At 58.4% G+C, this 17,702-nt stretch overlaps 1 protein-coding gene across 1 annotated transcript; it reads right to left on the reverse strand.

Moving 5' to 3' along the window:
• Positions 1-5,550: 5,550 nt before the first annotated feature.
• LOC142030679 (solute carrier family 2, facilitated glucose transporter member 9-like) lies at positions 5,551-16,670 on the reverse strand. The gene is made up of 12 exons (XM_075026961.1): positions 14,575-16,670; positions 12,242-12,340; positions 11,601-11,761; positions 11,397-11,521; positions 10,990-11,135; positions 10,777-10,909; positions 10,235-10,422; positions 9,996-10,106; positions 8,718-8,819; positions 8,037-8,112; positions 6,386-6,513; positions 5,551-6,171 (listed from the first exon to the last, which is right to left on the reverse strand). The coding sequence occupies exons 1-12, from the start codon at positions 14,704-14,706 to the stop codon at positions 5,932-5,934; spliced, it is 1,641 nt and encodes a 546-aa protein (XP_074883062.1). The 5' UTR covers positions 14,707-16,670; the 3' UTR covers positions 5,551-5,931.
• Between the last annotated feature and the right edge of the window lie 1,032 nt (positions 16,671-17,702).

Here is a 17,702-nt window from a genome sequence, read left to right on the forward strand (position 1 = left end):
GGGCAGGCTGTAAATAGGGCCACATGTGTCCCATGTCCCAGGAAGGCTCCCGGTGCTTTCTTTCATTGCTCTTCTTTTTTTAATTCTTCTTTTTTATCCTTCCTTGTTCCAGACACAGGCTCTGTGCATGGAAGAGTCAGGTTTGGGGGGAGGTGCATGGATTTTTTTAGAGACCTGGGCCCTTTATGTGTGTGCACATAGACCCCTGCGCCACATAATTTCTGTTAGTGCACCCAAAAGTTTGGCTCCCTGGCCAGCACCTGGGGCTGTGACCCAGGTTGGGAGTTTCTGTGATGGGGAGCTGGGTAATTATCTGCAGGTGCTGATGGGGAAACTGAGGCATGGAGCAGGGACTTGCGGTCCTCATCCATGCTGTGGTTATGGTCATCCCATCACCGACACCATCCCACAAGTCTACAGACATCAGGAAAAAGGTGTCCGGGAAATTTTCTCAGGGCTGCCCAGCAGTGGCCGGACTCCCAGCTCCATGACATACCTGGGCAGGTCGGAACCCCCCCCCAGCAGCAAACACTGCCACAAAACCCTCCCTCCGCCCCAGCTCCCCACCATAAATCACTGCCCTCCATTGGCCGAGGACCTTTTAAAAAGGATTTATTAGGGGGATTTAAGCACAGGCAGCGATACGGTTTCATAAATCGAAAGGCAATAGCGCTCATCATTACCGGTTCATTTGGGGGGTGGCATCCCCGCTCTCCCCATTCCTATGGCCGTGCTAACAGCCCCCTCCCCAGCGCCGCTGCCTCCGCTGCTCCCCTTCGCCTCCCAGTCTGTGGAGACCACGAGCGTGGAAAATCCCCAGACAGGGAGTGTAAATGCTTGTTCTTTGTAAATGAAGAACATAATTAACATTAAATTAAGGTAATACAAATGAAGACAACACAGAGCCTGACAGGATGAGTGTTTGGGGAGGCAGTAGAGAGAAGTGATTCATATTTTTAATTTACTGTACAAATAGACTAGCAGGGCTGGGGGGAAAAGGGCCATCCAAGTGGAGTGGGGATTTTTTTTTTTTCCCACTGTTGTTTTGCTGTGCTTTAAGCACACAATGACTATTAAAGTCAACTGCCCATATAATAGGACATCTCCTACATGACTGCTCTCCAAGAGGCAGCTTGCTGTAGCAATAAATTCTGGGAGTGCCATCTGCCGGTGCGCAACCTCCGCCGGGCACCCTCGACTTGGCCACCCTGACGCCGGGCACCCACACCCAGACCAGCCCCGGCACCCTCCACCCACTGCAGAGACCTGCTCCTGTAGAGCATCAGCCATGGACCTGCTGGCATTCATACAGAATTAGTATTCTTTCTACAGAGTAACAAACACTTCCCCCCCGCCACGCAAATATACCCTTAAATTGTTCATCATCTTTTTCTTTTTTTTTAAGAGATTGAGGGAGTCTGGTTGATGCCAAGGAAATATTTTAGGCTTTTAAAAGAAACAAATCACTGCTCTCCACCCCTCCGAAGTGCTGGGTTTCAGGTGAGTTCCCGTTACCCAGAACATAGTAAGAAAATCACCAGTTTAGTTTTTTTTCTTTCCCTGCAAAAAGGCGCTTGACCAGAGTCCATGTGAACTGCAGGCTCAGCTGGAGCTGGCTCTGCACTTTAAGGAGATGAGAGCTGCGGGCTCAGCCTAGGGAGATCCTGCTGCGGGATGACTTTCAGCTGGGAGCGAGCCAGGTTTACCATAGTGCAAAGATGTGCGTGGGACTGTGAAGCCTGGAAGGGGTACACCTGGCAGTTGCTAGCATGAGCAGTGCCCATGGGTCCAGGGCTGGCTGGGCCAGTGGTGGAGAGGGGCTGCTCCCAGCTCCTTGCTCCATCATTTGCTGTGTCCTACTCCTTTGCCTCTCCCCTTCTATGCTCACCTCCTGAACCACCCGCACGGTGCGTGCGGGCAGCTCCAGCCCATCGCTTGAGGATTTGCCAATCCCAAATTTCAGCCAGGGCCTCTTTAATCCCTGTATTGGGGCACTGAGGACAGCAGAGGGGCTGGTGCAGGACAAACCCTCTATCCAACGGGAAGAAGTCCCCCTGCTTTTGCCCCTCCATGCTTTTACTGAGGCATGTTTGCGCACAAAACTGTGACTGGGTAGGACTGGGAGATGGAGGGGGTCCCATCCTGCAGTCTCAGCCCCCCGCCATGAGCTCTGATGTCAAGTTTTGGTGGGGGCTCGGCTGCTCATCAGCCTAGGCTGCTCCCCATGACTTGCTGTGCCAGATGCACCATGTCCTTGCCGCTGGGCAGCCCCACAGCCAGGTCCTCCCACTCCTGAGGAGAAACTGGAGAGGGACGATGACGGAGCCCCACGTCATGCTGGCTCCTCTGCCAGCTTTGCCCTACTTTGAACAGCCCCGAGCAGCTGGGGCCTGTGGCTGGGGGTAAATCACCCCCCAAACACTCAAATGCATCCTGGGCCCAGGCTGCAGACACAGGGAAGCTGGAAGCACGGATGAGGAAAGTGTGCACAAACCCACCTGGGCTGAAGGGAACAACAGTGCCAGCCTGACCCCGGAGGGGTTGTGCCAGGGGCTCAGCCCTCCACCGTGGCACTGTGAGTTGCTTTGGGGTCCTCAGGGCTGGGGGTGACGCTGCGGTGCAGTTTCGGGTATCATCGAACGGCAAGCTACCTTATGGGACTGCTTGGCTCCAGAGCCTCTCCTCCATTGGTAAGAGGAGACAGGGACCAATCCTGCACCCACCTCCGTGCAGCAGCAGGGTGGTGCTGCACCTCCCCTTTCTCCACACAGAAGGAGGCAGGAGCAGGGTGTTCGCCCTGCTCAAAGCATGCGGGAACCGCACCCCACTCAAAACTGGTCCCTGATCGAGCCTCTGCAGTCAGGTGAGATTTGGGGGGGAGCAAAGGCACCTCCATTGAGGGGACAGGGACAGTTCACTGTTAGGACACCTGGTGAAACCAGTGCAAGAAGGTTTCAGCCCCAGAGGCTCAGTGGGTCCCCCCCGTCATTAACAGGATCCATCCGCCAGGAGCCCATCCCTGCTGGAGCCATAGGGACCATGAGCACTAGCAGGCTGTGAATGCTCCTTGGCTTGTCCGGCCATGGCCTGGGGACACTTGCTGCCTCACCAGCCACCAGTGCTGGCACAGGGACACCAGGTGTGTCCGGCAGGATTTCATCAGCTTCCCAGTCAAGATGTGACCACTTATCTTGAGCCAAGCACCATGAAGGAGAGTTTCCCTATAGGACCTGGAGATATCCAGTGATGGGCCATGATCACCTCCTTGAGGAGCCCATTTCAAAGTATCTAGAGAGTTCAAACTGGGGCCTTCTTTCCCATTCCAGTTTGGCTGGGGTAAGCTCAAGCCCCCCACCTGTATACCTCAATGCTTAGACTCATCCACCCTTTAGCACTGGATACATCATGAGAAGGCATTTGGAGAAAGTCACTGTCATTCTAATTTCTGCAAACCTTAAGAGGATCAGGAGCATTTCCAGGCATCAAAGTAAGTTCTCGGACTCTTCTTTGCATCTTCTCCAGTCTTTCAAGGTCTGTTTGGACACTGCTAGAGGATACAGCCTTACCCTCACCAAGCAGAACCAGTGCATTTGGAGGCCTCAATCCAGAGAGATGCTTTGGACATGGGGAAGGAGCTTTGGACATGGGGAAGCAGCTTGGAGTTCACCCAGCCATATCCTCCACAAGAAGCCTGCAGTGGAATGGCTGGGAATGCCTCCCTGGGCAGGGCAAGCAGAGGGGAAGCCCAAATCCTGCTTTTGCAAGAGTACCAGATCAGTGGCAGGGGGCAGCTTGGACTGACAGCCCCAGAGATCCTGCCCCAATATCCTAAAGAAGAAGCTGATGAGAAGCTAGTGTCCCATGAGCATGGGGTTTCCTTGCTCCCACCCTTCCAGGTTCCGATGGAAGGAGGCTGACATGTCCCTTGGCATGGTACCCTCAGAAGGGTCCCCAGGAGCAAATGCGCCCAAAAGACACCATAGGATTTTGCCAGTGACCTCCAGTCCTTGGAGGTCTTCTGGAAAGAAAGAGGGGACTTCTGGCTCTGGTGACGTCTGAAGTCCTGGCAGAAATAGGTCCTGACCCCATGTTTCCCAGCTCTGCTCCATCTCACCAGCCAGCACAGAGCAGTCCTTGGCCATAAGGCAACACCCCGGCTCCTTGGCCTCACCAGGACCCCAGGATGGGGGGCTGCTCCCAGGGGGGCTATTTCCTTCCACATGAAGGGCAGGGGGCATCTTCCAAGCTGCCCTGCATGCTGGGTGGAGATAAATAAATACCAGAATAAATAAATACAAGTGGCAAAGAGGCCTGAAATGATGCTGTCGTTTGCTGGGAATGAGAGACACAAGTGTAATTTAGGTTTTGATATTATGAAAGTCTCGCTGCTCTAAAACAGCAGGGCACTCAGTGCCTCATTAATAAAGGATAAACTTGGAGTCTATTTACAATGCACTTTTTGGGGTTATTTACACTCCATTATACATATGTAATGCTGCACATATTTACCGCTCTGTTCTGCTGCCGAGAGCAGCCGAGTCGGGAGGGAGACGGAGTGGGAAGTGGCTGATGCTGTAGAGCTGTGACCCCTGCTTTGACTGATGTCCTTTAAAAGGCTCAAGATGCAGGAGAGCCCCAAGCCGGCTGCTGAGGATGGAGGGGCTGGGACCAGGCACTGGGGACCCAGTATGGCCCAGTCCTTGTCTCCAAGGGCCCAGCACCCACCCACCCCTGGAAGCACCCCAAGGCTTTGCCAAGTGATGCAGAAAGGGTGAGCTCCTCACCAACTGACCACGAGCACCAAACACGCAAGCTGTGGGCCTGTCACAGAGTGGGCAATGGGAAAAAAAGAGGGCTACATTATTTGCAATAAAATAAATCATGCTTGCATTGACACTAGAGGGTTTTGGTTACGCAGCCCTCCCCACTGCCTGGCTTTTACTTCTTACCAGAGCAAAATATTGTAGTTTCCCTGCAAACCATAGCATCCCGAGCATCTGCTGGCCAGGGAGACCCCAACCCCATGGTGTTTGTGGGAGCTGCTGTGAGGGTCCCGGGTCATGCAAGCGCCATGCCTGTGGCAGTCCCAGGAAACAAGGGAGCCCCCAACACAGCCCCTGGGATTCAGGGCAGAGGCGTGGGAGAGGTCATGTTTGGAGAGCACCTCAGGGTCACAGCAATTCATGGGGTGCTGCAAAGGGATGTGGGTGCAGCCAGGACCCCTTTGTCCTCAGCAGAGTTTGGGAGGGTGCAAGGGTCCCACGGGAGCACTCTCTGCAGGGCCGGCACATGAGGCCAGGCAGTGAGGGGCTTCCAGCAGGTTGTGGAGACATGGTGGCTGGATAGTCTCCCCCAGCTCTGAGCTGCCCCATGTCCCTTCTGCAACAGCGTCTGGGTTCGCATGACTAACCCAGGGTGAGACGCAAGAGCCCAGGAGCCACCCTGACCACCCTTCCTAGGAAACATGGGGCAACTTTGATCTTTCCAGCCAGGCACAGTGGGGAGGAGGACAAGCCCCCCATTGCATGTCGCTCCTCCCCTCCCCGGGAGAGCACGCACCAGAGCCAGCACACTCTAGCTTGCTGCCATCCCAGGCTGTGCTTGCCAAATGATGGCTCTGGAGGCAATGCTCTTTATTAAACACCTCGTGTGGGCAGCTCTTGGCAAGTCCACATACCCAGGAGCAATGTGAACCCACTTCCTCCAGGAGGTCCCCTCATCTCTGGGAGGGCATCTCCTGCAGCATGGGGGCAATGCGCAGTGGTTGGTGCAACCCTGGTGCATCATCAGGGCTCATCCTGGGCACAGGCTGCAGCATAGTGAGATGTCCTGGGACACCCAGAGCTGATCCAGTCCAAGCAAATTGACCCCACTTCCCTCCCCAGGCCCGAGCCTCCTCCACCACCCCTGTCCCCCTCAGGCCCACCCAGATCAGGGCAGGCTGGACCCCGAACCCTCCAGGGAGCTGCTCTCCAAGGCCCCGTAGCCATTGAGCTTTGTCATCCCTATGATGTGTGCCGGGATGGAGAGGAAGGAGCGGCGGGTGGCAAAGATGTGGCTGATCTCCATGAAGGTTTTGTTCTTGGTCTCAGGGATGACAAGGTAGACGTACAGGGCCACCAGCAGGCAGATGCCGCAGAAAACCAGGTAGCAAAAGGCACCGGTTGACATCTGGGGACAACGAGAGAGCAGGGACGGAGAAGAAAGCCAAGCACCCCCAAGCTGGGCACGGCATGAGGGCAGCATCCCCTCCTGTCACCCCTCCCTGGACTGTCTCCAGCCAGCACTGGGCTGAGCCAGGAGTACGGGCTTGACACCCCATCCTGGGGGAGCAGCAGGGCCATGTCCATCCCCTCCTCCTCCCACAGCCCCTCCAGACTGGTACCTGCAAGAAGGGGAAGATGAAGCCGACGGTGAAGTTGCAGAGCCAGTTGAGGGACCCCCCCACGATGTAGGCAGCCGGGCGGTGTGACTGCGTGAAGAGCTCGGCTGTCATCAGGAAAGGGACGCCGGCTGCGGAGGGAGGGGACAGAGCGAGGGTACGGAGGACAGGCTGCCTCAGGCATCCCTGGGGTCAACAGGTCCTGTCCATCTCAGTCCTGTGGCCAAGGGGCTGGAGCCCAGCAAGACCCACGAGCCAAAGTTGTGGGGCTGAGGGGGCTGGAGGAGATGGGAAGCACAGGGACATGTGGACCAGTGTCCTGCCCTTGGGATCTGTCTCAGTGGGTGGGTGATGTACCCCTTGACATACCACAGTTGCACCTTGCTGGGTGCTGAGGCCAATTTCACAAGTTACTTGATTGGAAAGTTTCAGACCAAGTCAAAATCAAGGTGGAACATTCATCTGGATCCTCATTTTGCAATAATTTGCCTAAATGCTGATACATTAAATCTCATATAGATCACAGGTGTAGAGAAATGTGTTCCTGGTGCTCTCCATAATGTCCTTTCCAGCCTCCCTTAATCAAAATGGTTTAGAAAATTTCCTTCTATCAATTAGGTTCCATTGACGCTGTGGCTGATTTAGGCAGGAAAGAAGAAACCAAATTTCCAAGCATCAGTATTTCCCGCAGGACACAGAAATGCCATTTTCCAACTGGCTTTTCCCATGTATGGTGAAAAAAACCAGAATGACTGGAAATGATTGCCCAAGCCAAATTAGCCACTAAAAACTGGACGCAGGTTGTGGCTACTTTTCCTGGAAGGACTCAGCCTCTCCTGCCACATGTCAGTGACCTGGCAGCCCTGAGTCCCAGGACTGTCCCTTTGCTGCAGGGCAGGATCCAAGGTCCAGCGCACATCCCAGGGCACACGGGGATCTGCCAGGGGACTGTATTTGATGTGGTGACATTACCAGGGTCCCACTGCCTGGGACAGGGCTGACTGGGACCTCTTTATAAAAGATGCTCCAAGGGAAAAACAAAACCAAAAAAAGTGAGGGTGGAGTGGAGCCCCTTACGGACTCTTACTTACAGCTTGCCCAGAATAGAGATATATATTTTTTTGTTTTAAAACTCCTATTCATCATTGTTTGTGAACAATGAGCCATTAAAATCCTAATTAAAGATGTAATTACAGTGAATAAAGTCTGGGCTGAGGATGAATTATAGATCTGTTAACAGCTCTGCTAATACATCAACTGGATAAACCAGTCCAGGTTTCACTCCCTGCTGTTCGAGCCCGCTGTCATGCCCGTGCTCGGTTAGGGGCAGGACGGTACTCGCCAGCCGCGCTGTGATGGGAGCAGGTGACACCTCCAGAGAGGTCTGGGAAAGGCTGCCAGGGCTTTCTCCCTGCTTGGCCCAGGAGCAGGGATGAGGAGGAAGAGGTCGAGCATGCCCTGGGAATGTATGGAGCTGGAAGGTCTTGTGGTGGGCTCTCGCTTGCGGGGTGCAGCATGATAAACCAGGGCCTGGCGTCTGGGAAGGGGCCAAGGCACTGGTCCTGCCACCTACCTGCAAACCCCGCTGCTCCCTGCTCCCCCGGAGCCCCTGTTCCTGCCCCACCGCCCCCTGCTCCCCCTGCCCCAGACCCACCTGGTCCCATGCAGAAGCCAGCGATGATGCCGACCACACAGGCGACGCTGACGTAGTGCATCCAGGGCAGGGTGGTCTGCGAGGGGACACGGGGCTGGGGGATGCTGCTGGGGTGGTGGCCCTGAGCTTCGCACCCAGCGTTCCCAGGACGGGGCTTCATGCTTGCCCCTCAGCTCAGTAGTGGCCCTTGGGGATGGTGGCCATGCAGGACACATGGGGGAGATGCAGATAAGCAATGGGTGGTTTGGGGCAAAGCTGGTAAGGGTCAGCCTTGGCGAAGCTCGACAACTCGTGATGCTGACACATCCTCAGAGCTGCGGGAGCATCTCCCCGGAGCAGGCAGCAGAGGAAGGACCCTGCAGACCTCTCCACGTCCCCTGGCATTTCACAGCCACCTCCCTGGGGACAGCTATTTCTGCAGAAAAGCTACCAGAAGCAGCAGGATTTTTCTTATGTGGATTTAGGTTTTCCTTTTTGTTGTTCTTTCCTCTGAATTTTCCTTCCCTATAACTTTGAAAGGAAAACATTGCTTGGAAGAGCCGGCTCACCTCTCGTTTCCATGCAGGCTCCCTCCCCTGGGGTAATATCCATCCCTTCATCACCCAACCCTCATTAATGCACCCAGGGGTCCAGCCCCAGTCATGTCAGTGGTCCAGGGGGGTGGTGGTAGCCAGACCTTACCTGCAGCAGCAGGGAGACAGTGATACCAGCTGAGCAGATGCCCATGGCACAGAAGCCGGTGATGATGAGGGGCCGCCTGCCCACCTTCTCAATGGTGAAGCACTGCCGAGGGAGAGCAGAGACCGACGGGGTGAGGAGGGAGCTCCGAAGCAGGACGGGGGCACCCTCTGAACCCCAGATCCAGATGGAAGTAGGAGGATGCTCCCAGTGGCACCTGGGGGTTGGGGGCAGCCTCAGCTCAGAGCTCCAGGGTTGGGGCCAGGGCATGGGAAGAGCGGGGACTCCAGGGTCCCGGGGTGAGTGTGCACTGGGTGGCAGCGGGGTCCCGCAGAGCCCCATTAGGGTGCAGGGTTGGGGCTGGCTGGGGTGGCCCCACGGCTGCATTCGGACCAGCACCGAGTGGAGGTGCTGGGTTGGCGTGGCGGTGGCTGGAGCAGGCAGGGTATTGACAGCAGAACAAATGCCTGTAATTTTATAACCAATCTCAGCACGTCCATCGGGGGCCATTTGCGGGGCTGCTCCTGAGCAATCTGGCTGCATGCCGGGTGGCTGCCGGGGGGCTGAGGCAGCCCCACGGCCAGGGCAGGGGAGAAGGGGAGAAGGGGACACCCTTTGGAGGGGCAGGGGGCTGACCAGGGGGGCCCCACTCTGCCGTTGGTTGAGCTATGGGGAGAGGGGAGCAGCCCCCCACTCAGCCTCCGTTTTCTAGGAGCAACCACCCCCCATCCATCTCTCTAATTGTCAGGGAGTGGATTTAGTGCTGGGTGACTCAGGCTGGCCCCAGGTGACACTCGCAGATGGGACGATGGCCATAAATCTGCCTGGCCCAGTGCTAACTCTCCAGCTAAATGAGGCCTGGGTGGGGGGGCCGGGGCTGCTAGCCCGGGGCCAGGCCAGTGCTTGGCTAGGGGGGGCAGATGGAGACATGTGGCTCTGCTAACAGAGTGACAATGAAATCGGGAGCCAGAAGGAACTGCTTAGCTCCCTCCATCATCACCAACCTGCCCCTTGCCTGGTGTCTCCCCCCAACCTCCCTGCTACCCACTTACCCCCAAATTCTCCTACCCCTCCTAGATGTGACCCCACAAACCGAGCTCCTCTCATCCCATGTCCCGACCCAACTTCCCTGCCAAACCCTCTGTCCCCCAGAAAAGGGGCTGTTCTGTGGCACAGACAGCATTTGGGGTCCATCCAGCCCCCCCTGTTTGATGGTGCTGGGAGCTAGCAACAAGGTTCTGGCACTGAGGGGCTGCATCCATCTATTTGTCCATCACTCACCCCGATCAGCCCAGCAACAACTTCAATGGTGCCGGTGCCCACGGTGGTGTAGGGGATCTGGGATACAGGGATCCCGGCGTTCTCGAAGATGGTGTTGGTGTAAAACCAGATCTGCCGAGGAGGGGACTTAGCATGAGCCGGGGGGACGGAGCCATGGGGCACTTGAGGAAATGAGTTGCCAGGTCTCAGCTCAGCTTCTGCAGAGCCAGGTCCCGGGGAGAGGACCCTGCAGGGCTTACAGCATCGATGCCCGAGAGCTGCATGCCAGCATTCACCACCGCCACCGAGAGGGTTTGCCAGCGGACAGAGCGGTCCCGCAGTAGCTGCCAGACAGAGACCATTTCCACAGAGGAGAGCGACCGCTGCTCCTCCTTCATCTCCTCGATCACATCCTGCACGTCAGGTGTCCCCAGGAACCGGCGCAGCGCTGTCGGAAGAGTGAGGGTCATGGGCACGTGTCTCCCCATCACAGGATGGACGCTCATATGTATGGCATAGAGCAGGGGCTCGGCTCTGCCCTGGCCTCCCTGCTCTGGACCTACCTGACCCATGGGGCTGAGCATCCATAGGAACCGAGGAGATGCCTCACACCATGGTGATGGGCACCATGGAAATGCTATGGTGCAACTGGGTGGGACAGAAGGGCTGAACCATAAGGACTACAGTGGGCTGTCAGGTCTGGGTGTGGAAGGATGCTATGAGGATGCACCTTGGTCTCAGGAGACCTTGAACTAGTGCCCAGCACCTCCCGGAGCCAGTCTCCCCCAGGACACCCCCTCACCCTTGGTGGCCCCGCAGACGTCGTTCCTCTCTATCAGCAGGTACCGTGGGCTCTCAGGGAAGCAGTGCAGCAGCAGGAGCTGGAGGGAGGCGGGAATGACCACCACGGATAGGAAAAGGGGCCAGAACCTCTCCTGAGAGGAGTCAAAATGGGATGTGTCACAGGAAGGGCAGAGCAGGGTCCAACGTGCATCGGCTGGGGTATTGTGCTCACCTCGCCCAGCAGCTCTGGGAGGCCCAGGACCTGAGCAAAGAAAACGCCCAGGCAGATGAAGAGGGTGGGCATGAGGCCCAGGAAACCCCGCAGGTTCTTGGGGGCGATTTCTCCCAGGTAGAGGGGCACCACGCTGAGACAGATACCTAGGGGTGACAGGAGGGACTGGGATGGGAGGGGAGGCAGGGAGAAGGGTACCCAGCCAGACCCTCGGTGCATCTCCTCCCATGCCCAGCACCATCTACAATGGGGACCCCATGGCCCTGTCTGCCCCATGGAGACACCCGCCACAGAGCCTGTGGCTGCGGGGAGTATGAAGTCTTCTCCATCCCCCTGGAAATGGGCTGCAGGGGACCAAGCTGTGAGGAAGGGGCAGTGCACAGCCCCGCAGCCCAGGGACCACCTACCTGAGTGGAGCCCCATGATGGAGCGGCCGATGATCACCATCTCAGGGGACCCCAGCTCCTGACTGAAGCCCATGAAGCCACCGGCCAGGAGGACGAGGAGAGCACTGCGGCTCAGCGCACCATTCCTAGCAGGGCACAAGCAGCAGGGCAGCCCCTCCAGCCCCCTCCCATCCCTCGACCACCCTGTCCCGTGCCACCCCTTACCTGCCGTACTGCTCCACCAGCACCCCCACCAGCAAGGAGCCCACAAGCCCGCCCAGGGCAAAGATGGAGACGGTCAGGGAGTAGAGGAGGGTCAGGGGGCCGGACGCCAGCCCGTGCCCATACCGCTGGGACCACGTGGCGTTGTAGAAAGCCTTTATGTGCTGCAGGGCCAAGAGAGACACACGGGTACCAAATGCGCTGGGAGAAAGGGGAAGACAAGGGAAGACGGGCCCCGTAGGGAAAATGCCATGGGTTTAACAGCATTGCAGGACATGCAGGGCAGGACGTGACAGGGGATGCCTAGGATGTGCTGGTCTGGTTGCTCAGCCAGCCTTAGCACCAGAGGGGTTTAAGGACAACTTAGAGATGCCACAGGCAGAGCTGGAGCTGGAGCAAGGAGGTTGTGGGCAGCTGTCCCCAGCCCCTGCCTTCCAGGGGGTACCAGTCTGGGGGGACTACATGAACACAGGCTCCCATGTCGCTCCCACGCCATCCCTTTCCCTGGACTGCTCTCCACAGGTGACTGCCCAAGGGAAATGGCAGCATTTTGATGTGAAGCTGCTGAGTAGCGGCCCCTCCACCCTCCCAGGGAGGGATGCAGAGCCCTTCCCCTGCTCCCAGAGAGGCTGCCCATCCCTTACCACCGCTGGCGAGTTCACCACGGCCAGGTTGTAGCCATAGAGCATGGAGGAGCCAAAGGACACCAGGAAGGTGACTGACAGCAAGGGGAAGGTGAGGTGCTGGGAGAGAGAAGGAGGGATCAGCAGAGCCCTGGGCCAGCAGAGCCGGGGGCCAAGGTCACACGTGGCATGAGTTGTGTTGGGTCACTGCCCCTTTTCTAGTACGGATGTCCCTGGCCCAGAGCAAAGCCCAGAGCAAAGACCTCGGTGTGACGGAGCCCTGTGCTGAGCACCGCTTCGTGCCACCGCCCAGCACTCAGCCCAGCCCATCCGGCTTCCCCGTGGCCGGTCTCGTGGCTGTGGCGTGAGGCTTTACGCTGGCAGTGGCCCAGCTCAGGCTGCTTGTCCCAGCTGCCTGTCCCAGGCACCCCTGCCCCAGGGCTGGGAGGGGGCAGCGGGCAGAAAGGGGCAGGCCGAGGAGGGAGAGACACCCACCCCCTCCCCTAGATGGGGGCACCCAAATGGCACTGCTGCCAGCTGCCCCCCACATACCTCCCTGTCCGGGAGGCCCAGCACCACTGAAGGCTGCGGTTCCCCGTGGCAGGTCCCAGCCCTCCCAAAAATGCCACATGAACCCACCTCCCAAACCCTCGGCCCCCACCAGCACCTCTCTCACCTGCTCCGCCTGCAGGGGGGACCTCGCTGTGGGGAGCCGACGGCTGCGGAGGGACACCGAGACCAGCCCCCCCCGGGGATCGGGGTGCCCAGCAGGACCCAAGAGGCATTCGGGGTACCCCCCACCCTCAGGGGCACCCCTGGGTGCTGCACCCGGCTGTCTCCCCTGGAGCAATAAGCGTCCCACGGCCCCACAGCGACAGGGCTGGCGTGGGGGGTGCGGGGTGAGCCTGCGTCCCCCGGGAGCACCCAGAGCCGGGCCCTCCCCGCAGCCGTCCCAGCACGGTAGCCGGATCCGTAGCACCCAGCAGCTCCCGGCTCACGCACAGCAAATCCCCGCTAATCCCAACAGGAATCCCGAGCCGGGAAAAGGCGGCGGGGGGGGGGGGGTGGTGTCAGGCCAGGGGGTGGGGAGGACGGGACACCGTGGGGCAGACGATGAGGCAGCCCCCCCCCCCCCCAGCCCGCAGGGAGCTCACCCCAGTGATGTCCCCGCCGGGCTGCGGGGTCCCTTTCCCGACCGTCGGGGCGAGGCTGCAGCCAGAGCGGGGGGAGAGAGGAGGAGGAGGTGGGGGGGAGGAAGGCAGCCCCGGTCCGGCAGCCTGGCTCGTCTCTCCCATTTTTAGATGGAAGAAGGAGGGGGAGAGGGAAGGGAAGGCAGGGCAGGGCAGGCAGCCTGGGTGCCCCCGGGGCTCATTGGAGGCGCCTGAGCGGCCGGAGGAGGAGTCCGGGGGCCTCCCCCCTCCCGCCGGGGGCAGGGGCAGAGGCAAGCCGGCACCTCCGGGCCGCCCAGCCCGCTGAGGGGCCATGGCCAGGCCGGGGGGCAGCGGGACCACCGGCGTGATGCTCTACCACCCTTGAGAGCACCCACAGGTCCCCTCTAGACGGGGGTGGGCCCGGGGGCCGTAAGCAGGGCGGGGTCCCCGCATCACCCCCCGAGGCTGGGGGCGAAGGCGCAGCCCCACATCAGCCCAACACCCCCAGCACCCCCCTCCCACCCTGTCAGGCGTGGGGGGCACCTGTGCCCCATCCTCTGCCACTCGGGTAGGAGGGCTGGTAACCCGCATGGCCATGGCTGAGGGCAGCTGCCTTCCCCGGCCACGGAGGGGCACAGCCCCCAGCCCCAGAGAGGAGAGACTCGGCTCATGGCAGCTCAGAGGAATCCAATTTTGCTGCGGCCAGAAGCTGCCTCCCCTGCTGCTAATGAAGTGCCTTTAATTAGCAGCCTAATAGCAAGCTCTTAATTTGCCGAACAGCCAGTTGAAAGGATGGGGACCCCACTAAGCCACGGCTGGCAACAGCTCCAAGACCTTAAAAGGGACAGGCCCCGACAGGCTGGCCCCACTTTGGGAGGGGTCCCGCGGGGATGGGGCAGGGGAGCAGGGCTGCGAGAACCCCGCCGGCACGGGCACCTCTGGGCCCGCCGTACCCAACCCCAGCCCGGCTGCCTCAGCTGAGGGAGAGCCTGGGTGCCTCATTCTCCCACGCAGGATGCTCCAGCTCCTGTCTCCTCCTCCCTCCACACGGGCCTCCCCGAAAGCACTGTGCCCTCTCCCCAGCCATGAGCCCTTCCCAGCCTGCCAGCGTTCAGCTTTTCCCAGAGCAGGCACCTGCTCAAGAGCTCCTGTGTCTTGCTCAGACTCAGTTTCTCCCTGTCTCGATCAGGGCATTGCCTTTACCTTCGTGCAGGTGTGCTGGGTGGCTGCAGAGACCTCGGTGATAGGGCCGCAGTGGGGGGAGACCTGCAGGGAGCCACGGTCCTTTGGAGGATGATCCCGTTTCATTCCCAGAGCAGCAGGATGAAGATCCATTTATCGGACATGCCCACGGGTGAGATGACCCAGCAGGAGGAGGACATGCAGCCTGAGGGTACCAGCCATGCCCGAAGCACTTGCAATGCTGCAGGGCAGCCCTAAACACCCCCAGGACTCACCCCAAGCCCTGTGCTAAGATAGGGCAAAGCAGCAAATGTGGAACAGGATGATAAGCCAGGCCGTGCTGTGTCCCACAGCCATACTCCCACTCTGGTCATCCAGGTACATGGCTCGTCTCTTGGACCAGCACCTGGAGGGTTAAATGTGCCCAGTCCAGTGGTCTCTGCCACAGGGAGAGGAGGAAACAGCAGCAGCCATCTATCCCCTATCCTGAGCCACCCCAGCAAGCACCCACCTAAAAACCCTCCTGGAGCTTCCCAGCCTCTCTGCACTGAAGCCCTTGCCCATCCTCAAGCCCAATGCTCGGCCCACAGCCCTCCTCCCACCACACAGCCTGATGCCGTGGACCAAGCAGGGACATCCTCAGGACACTGTGCCAAGCCAGGGGGGTGGCCACTGCCCTGATTTAGGGGACAAATCCGGGTTACTGCCACCAGTTCCCAGCAGCGGCTGGGATGCCGGGAGCAGAGGTTTAGCAGCAGATGTACAGGTGAGAAACACGTGCTGGGGGAGGAAGGGGGAGGAGGAGGAGGAAGAAAGCCTGGGGTGCCAATTAAGGGTCACCAGGGAGCTGGGTTAATTGGAGACACTCCTGTGACCTGACCCAGTGATGGTGGCACACGGTAAGACAGAGACGAGTGCTGGCAAGAAACACCCGCTGCTCTGTGCTGCAAGGGAGCTCATCTCTGCAATTTACAGGCGTCCCCATTCCTCCCCTGCCTCAGTGCAAGGACTCCCTGGCTAAAACATCCCCCTTGGCTGGGAAAGTGGCTGTGAGCCCACAAAGCATCCTCATCCCCTCCCACTGTCACTCCCAGGAACTGCCGTCCCACTCTTGCCTCGTTGCTGCCCATCCCCAGACACAGCGCTGGGGCTGTCCCCATCTCCATGCCATGGGATACTCACGCCTCCTCTCCTCGAGGCACTGCACACACAGTACCTGGGGCATGCAGAGAAACTCAGGACTGAGAGAGGCAGAGCAGCAAGAAGAGCCGGTCCCAGCATGCATCCTGCACAGAGTGATGGCATTTGCCAAGGCCAGGAGGACAGAGATGCTGTTGGGAGCCCCATGCTCTCCCAAGGGCTTCCCCTGAGCTCATGGTGTGGTGCTGTGCAGGGTGCCAGCAGAGCTGAGCTGCCCATGGTGGGGGCAGAGGCAGGATCCATCCTGCCCCAAGGAGCTTGTGTGCAGGGGAAGGACAGAGCCAGCCCCACTGCAATAGCAGAGCACCTGGTGCCTCCTGCCTCCCTGCCTAGCTCCCCAGGGCCAGGCACTGGCAACCACAAGCCAGCCATGCAGGACCCCACACCAAAGACATAAAATACTTGCAAAAAAATGGTATGAAGATTTCAGCAGGACTGGGGAATATGGCAGCAGGGAAGACCCACCAGGATAGTCTGTCCCCTTTTCCAAGATGAGGTGGAAATCCCTCGGAGAGGACATGGTCTTGGTGTTTGCCCAGCACCATCTAGTCCAAACTAGAACAAAGTCCACAAGGAAGCAATAAATGGCTCAGATAAATGTAGGCAAAAAGATGCATTGCTTAGCAGCCACTGACACCTTTCCCTGCACTGGAGGAGAGGAAACTCGGCAGCACAGGCGCAGCAGGCAGAGCCGCTCACAGACATCTCTGCAGCTTGAAAGGTCAGAGCAGTTTGCCAGCGCTGCCCTTTCAGAGTTGACACTGCAGAAATAGACAGTCTGGGTGCTTCCTTGTCTTGCTGCCCCCTCAGAGGAGAAGCCTTCATTGATCTGCCTTTGTAAATGCCAGCAGGGTGCTTTGGGCATGGGACAGGGAGTTTTGGACACTTCAGCTGTGTGATGTTAAGCAGGGGCTTGAGTTTCTGCAAACCACAGTGGCCACCAGAAGAAACTCAGCAGTGTCCCTACTGAAAGCACTGCTCAGGCTGCTGTCTCTGCCTTGTTGCACTGGAAAGCCCATCTGACTCCATTCTCCAGCTGCAGGAAGGCTATTTACCTGTACAGGTAAGGCCTTTTCAAGCCCAGGTTTTCCTGGTCATATTCCTTATCCAGCTTCAGTGGTCCCTGGCACATCAGCCCCACCGCTCAGCAACCTCTCTGCTGGTTTGGAAATTTCTAGCTGCTCTTACCAGCCAGGTACATGTCAGCAAAGCACTTAGGAGATGCAGCTCAGGATGGGAAGATAACACTGGTGGGAAACAAAGAGTATCTCCTGGCCATAAAACAAATGTGTGTTCAAGCTCTCCTAGGGCAAAGCAAAGCAGCTGGTACTCACAGACATGCACTGCTGGGAGCTTGCTGGAAGAGCATCACATCCCTGTCCATCAGATGTCCTCAGCTGTTCTCACCAAGGAAGGATCGGCTAGCAAAGGGGATAGGCTGAGACCTCAGATTTCTGCAGCCCGTTAGTGGGTTATGTTAGATTTTCATGGAATAGTTGGCAGAAGCAGGATCTAACTTTCCTCTGCTAGTCTTCTCCTCCAGCAGCGCAGGTGCTTTCCTCCTGGGACAGTATCCTGGGCAGTGTGTGTATTGGCTGTGAAGCAACTTGAGCACTTGGAAAAGAGAAATCTTCTGCAAGCACAGCTATACAGACAGAGCACCAGGCTCTCAAGCCCAGGAGTGGCATCTTATTTCCACCAAACGTTGAATCATTTCCACACCCTCCTGGGCTCTGACAGGTCCGCCATTGCGTGGGGGGAGCTCCACCGCACACAGCCTTTGAACAAATGGGGCCAGGATGCTGCTGGAGCCAGGCACAGCCCATACCCCACGGGCTGCCAGGACAGCGGGACAGCTCACCCGCAGAAATCAATGGCAGCACTAGAGCGTGTCTATCTGCTCAGCGCTTTTGTTTCCCCAGCCATGCTGCCTCCTCGGCTGAGAGCTC

The sequence above is a fragment of the Buteo buteo genome, chromosome 4, assembly GCF_964188355.1.
Source record: "Buteo buteo chromosome 4, bButBut1.hap1.1, whole genome shotgun sequence".
Taxonomy (NCBI): Eukaryota; Metazoa; Chordata; class Aves; order Accipitriformes; family Accipitridae; genus Buteo; species Buteo buteo.

What these genes read in the sequence shown, in the direction of transcription:
- LOC142030679 (XM_075026961.1), bottom strand. Translation starts at nt 14,706, where the DNA reads ATGGATCTTCATCCTGCTGCTCTGGGAATGAAACGGGATCATCCTCCA. An exon ending in TGGTGAACTCGCCAGCGGTG is followed by an intron (nt 11,762 to 12,241) that starts GTAAGGGATGGG and finishes TTGGCCCTGCAG; the next exon opens with CACATAAAGGCTTTCTACAA. An exon ending in CTGTCTCCCTGCTGCTGCAG is followed by an intron (nt 8,113 to 8,717) that starts GTAAGGTCTGGC and finishes GTCCCCTCGCAG; the next exon opens with ACCACCCTGCCCTGGATGCA.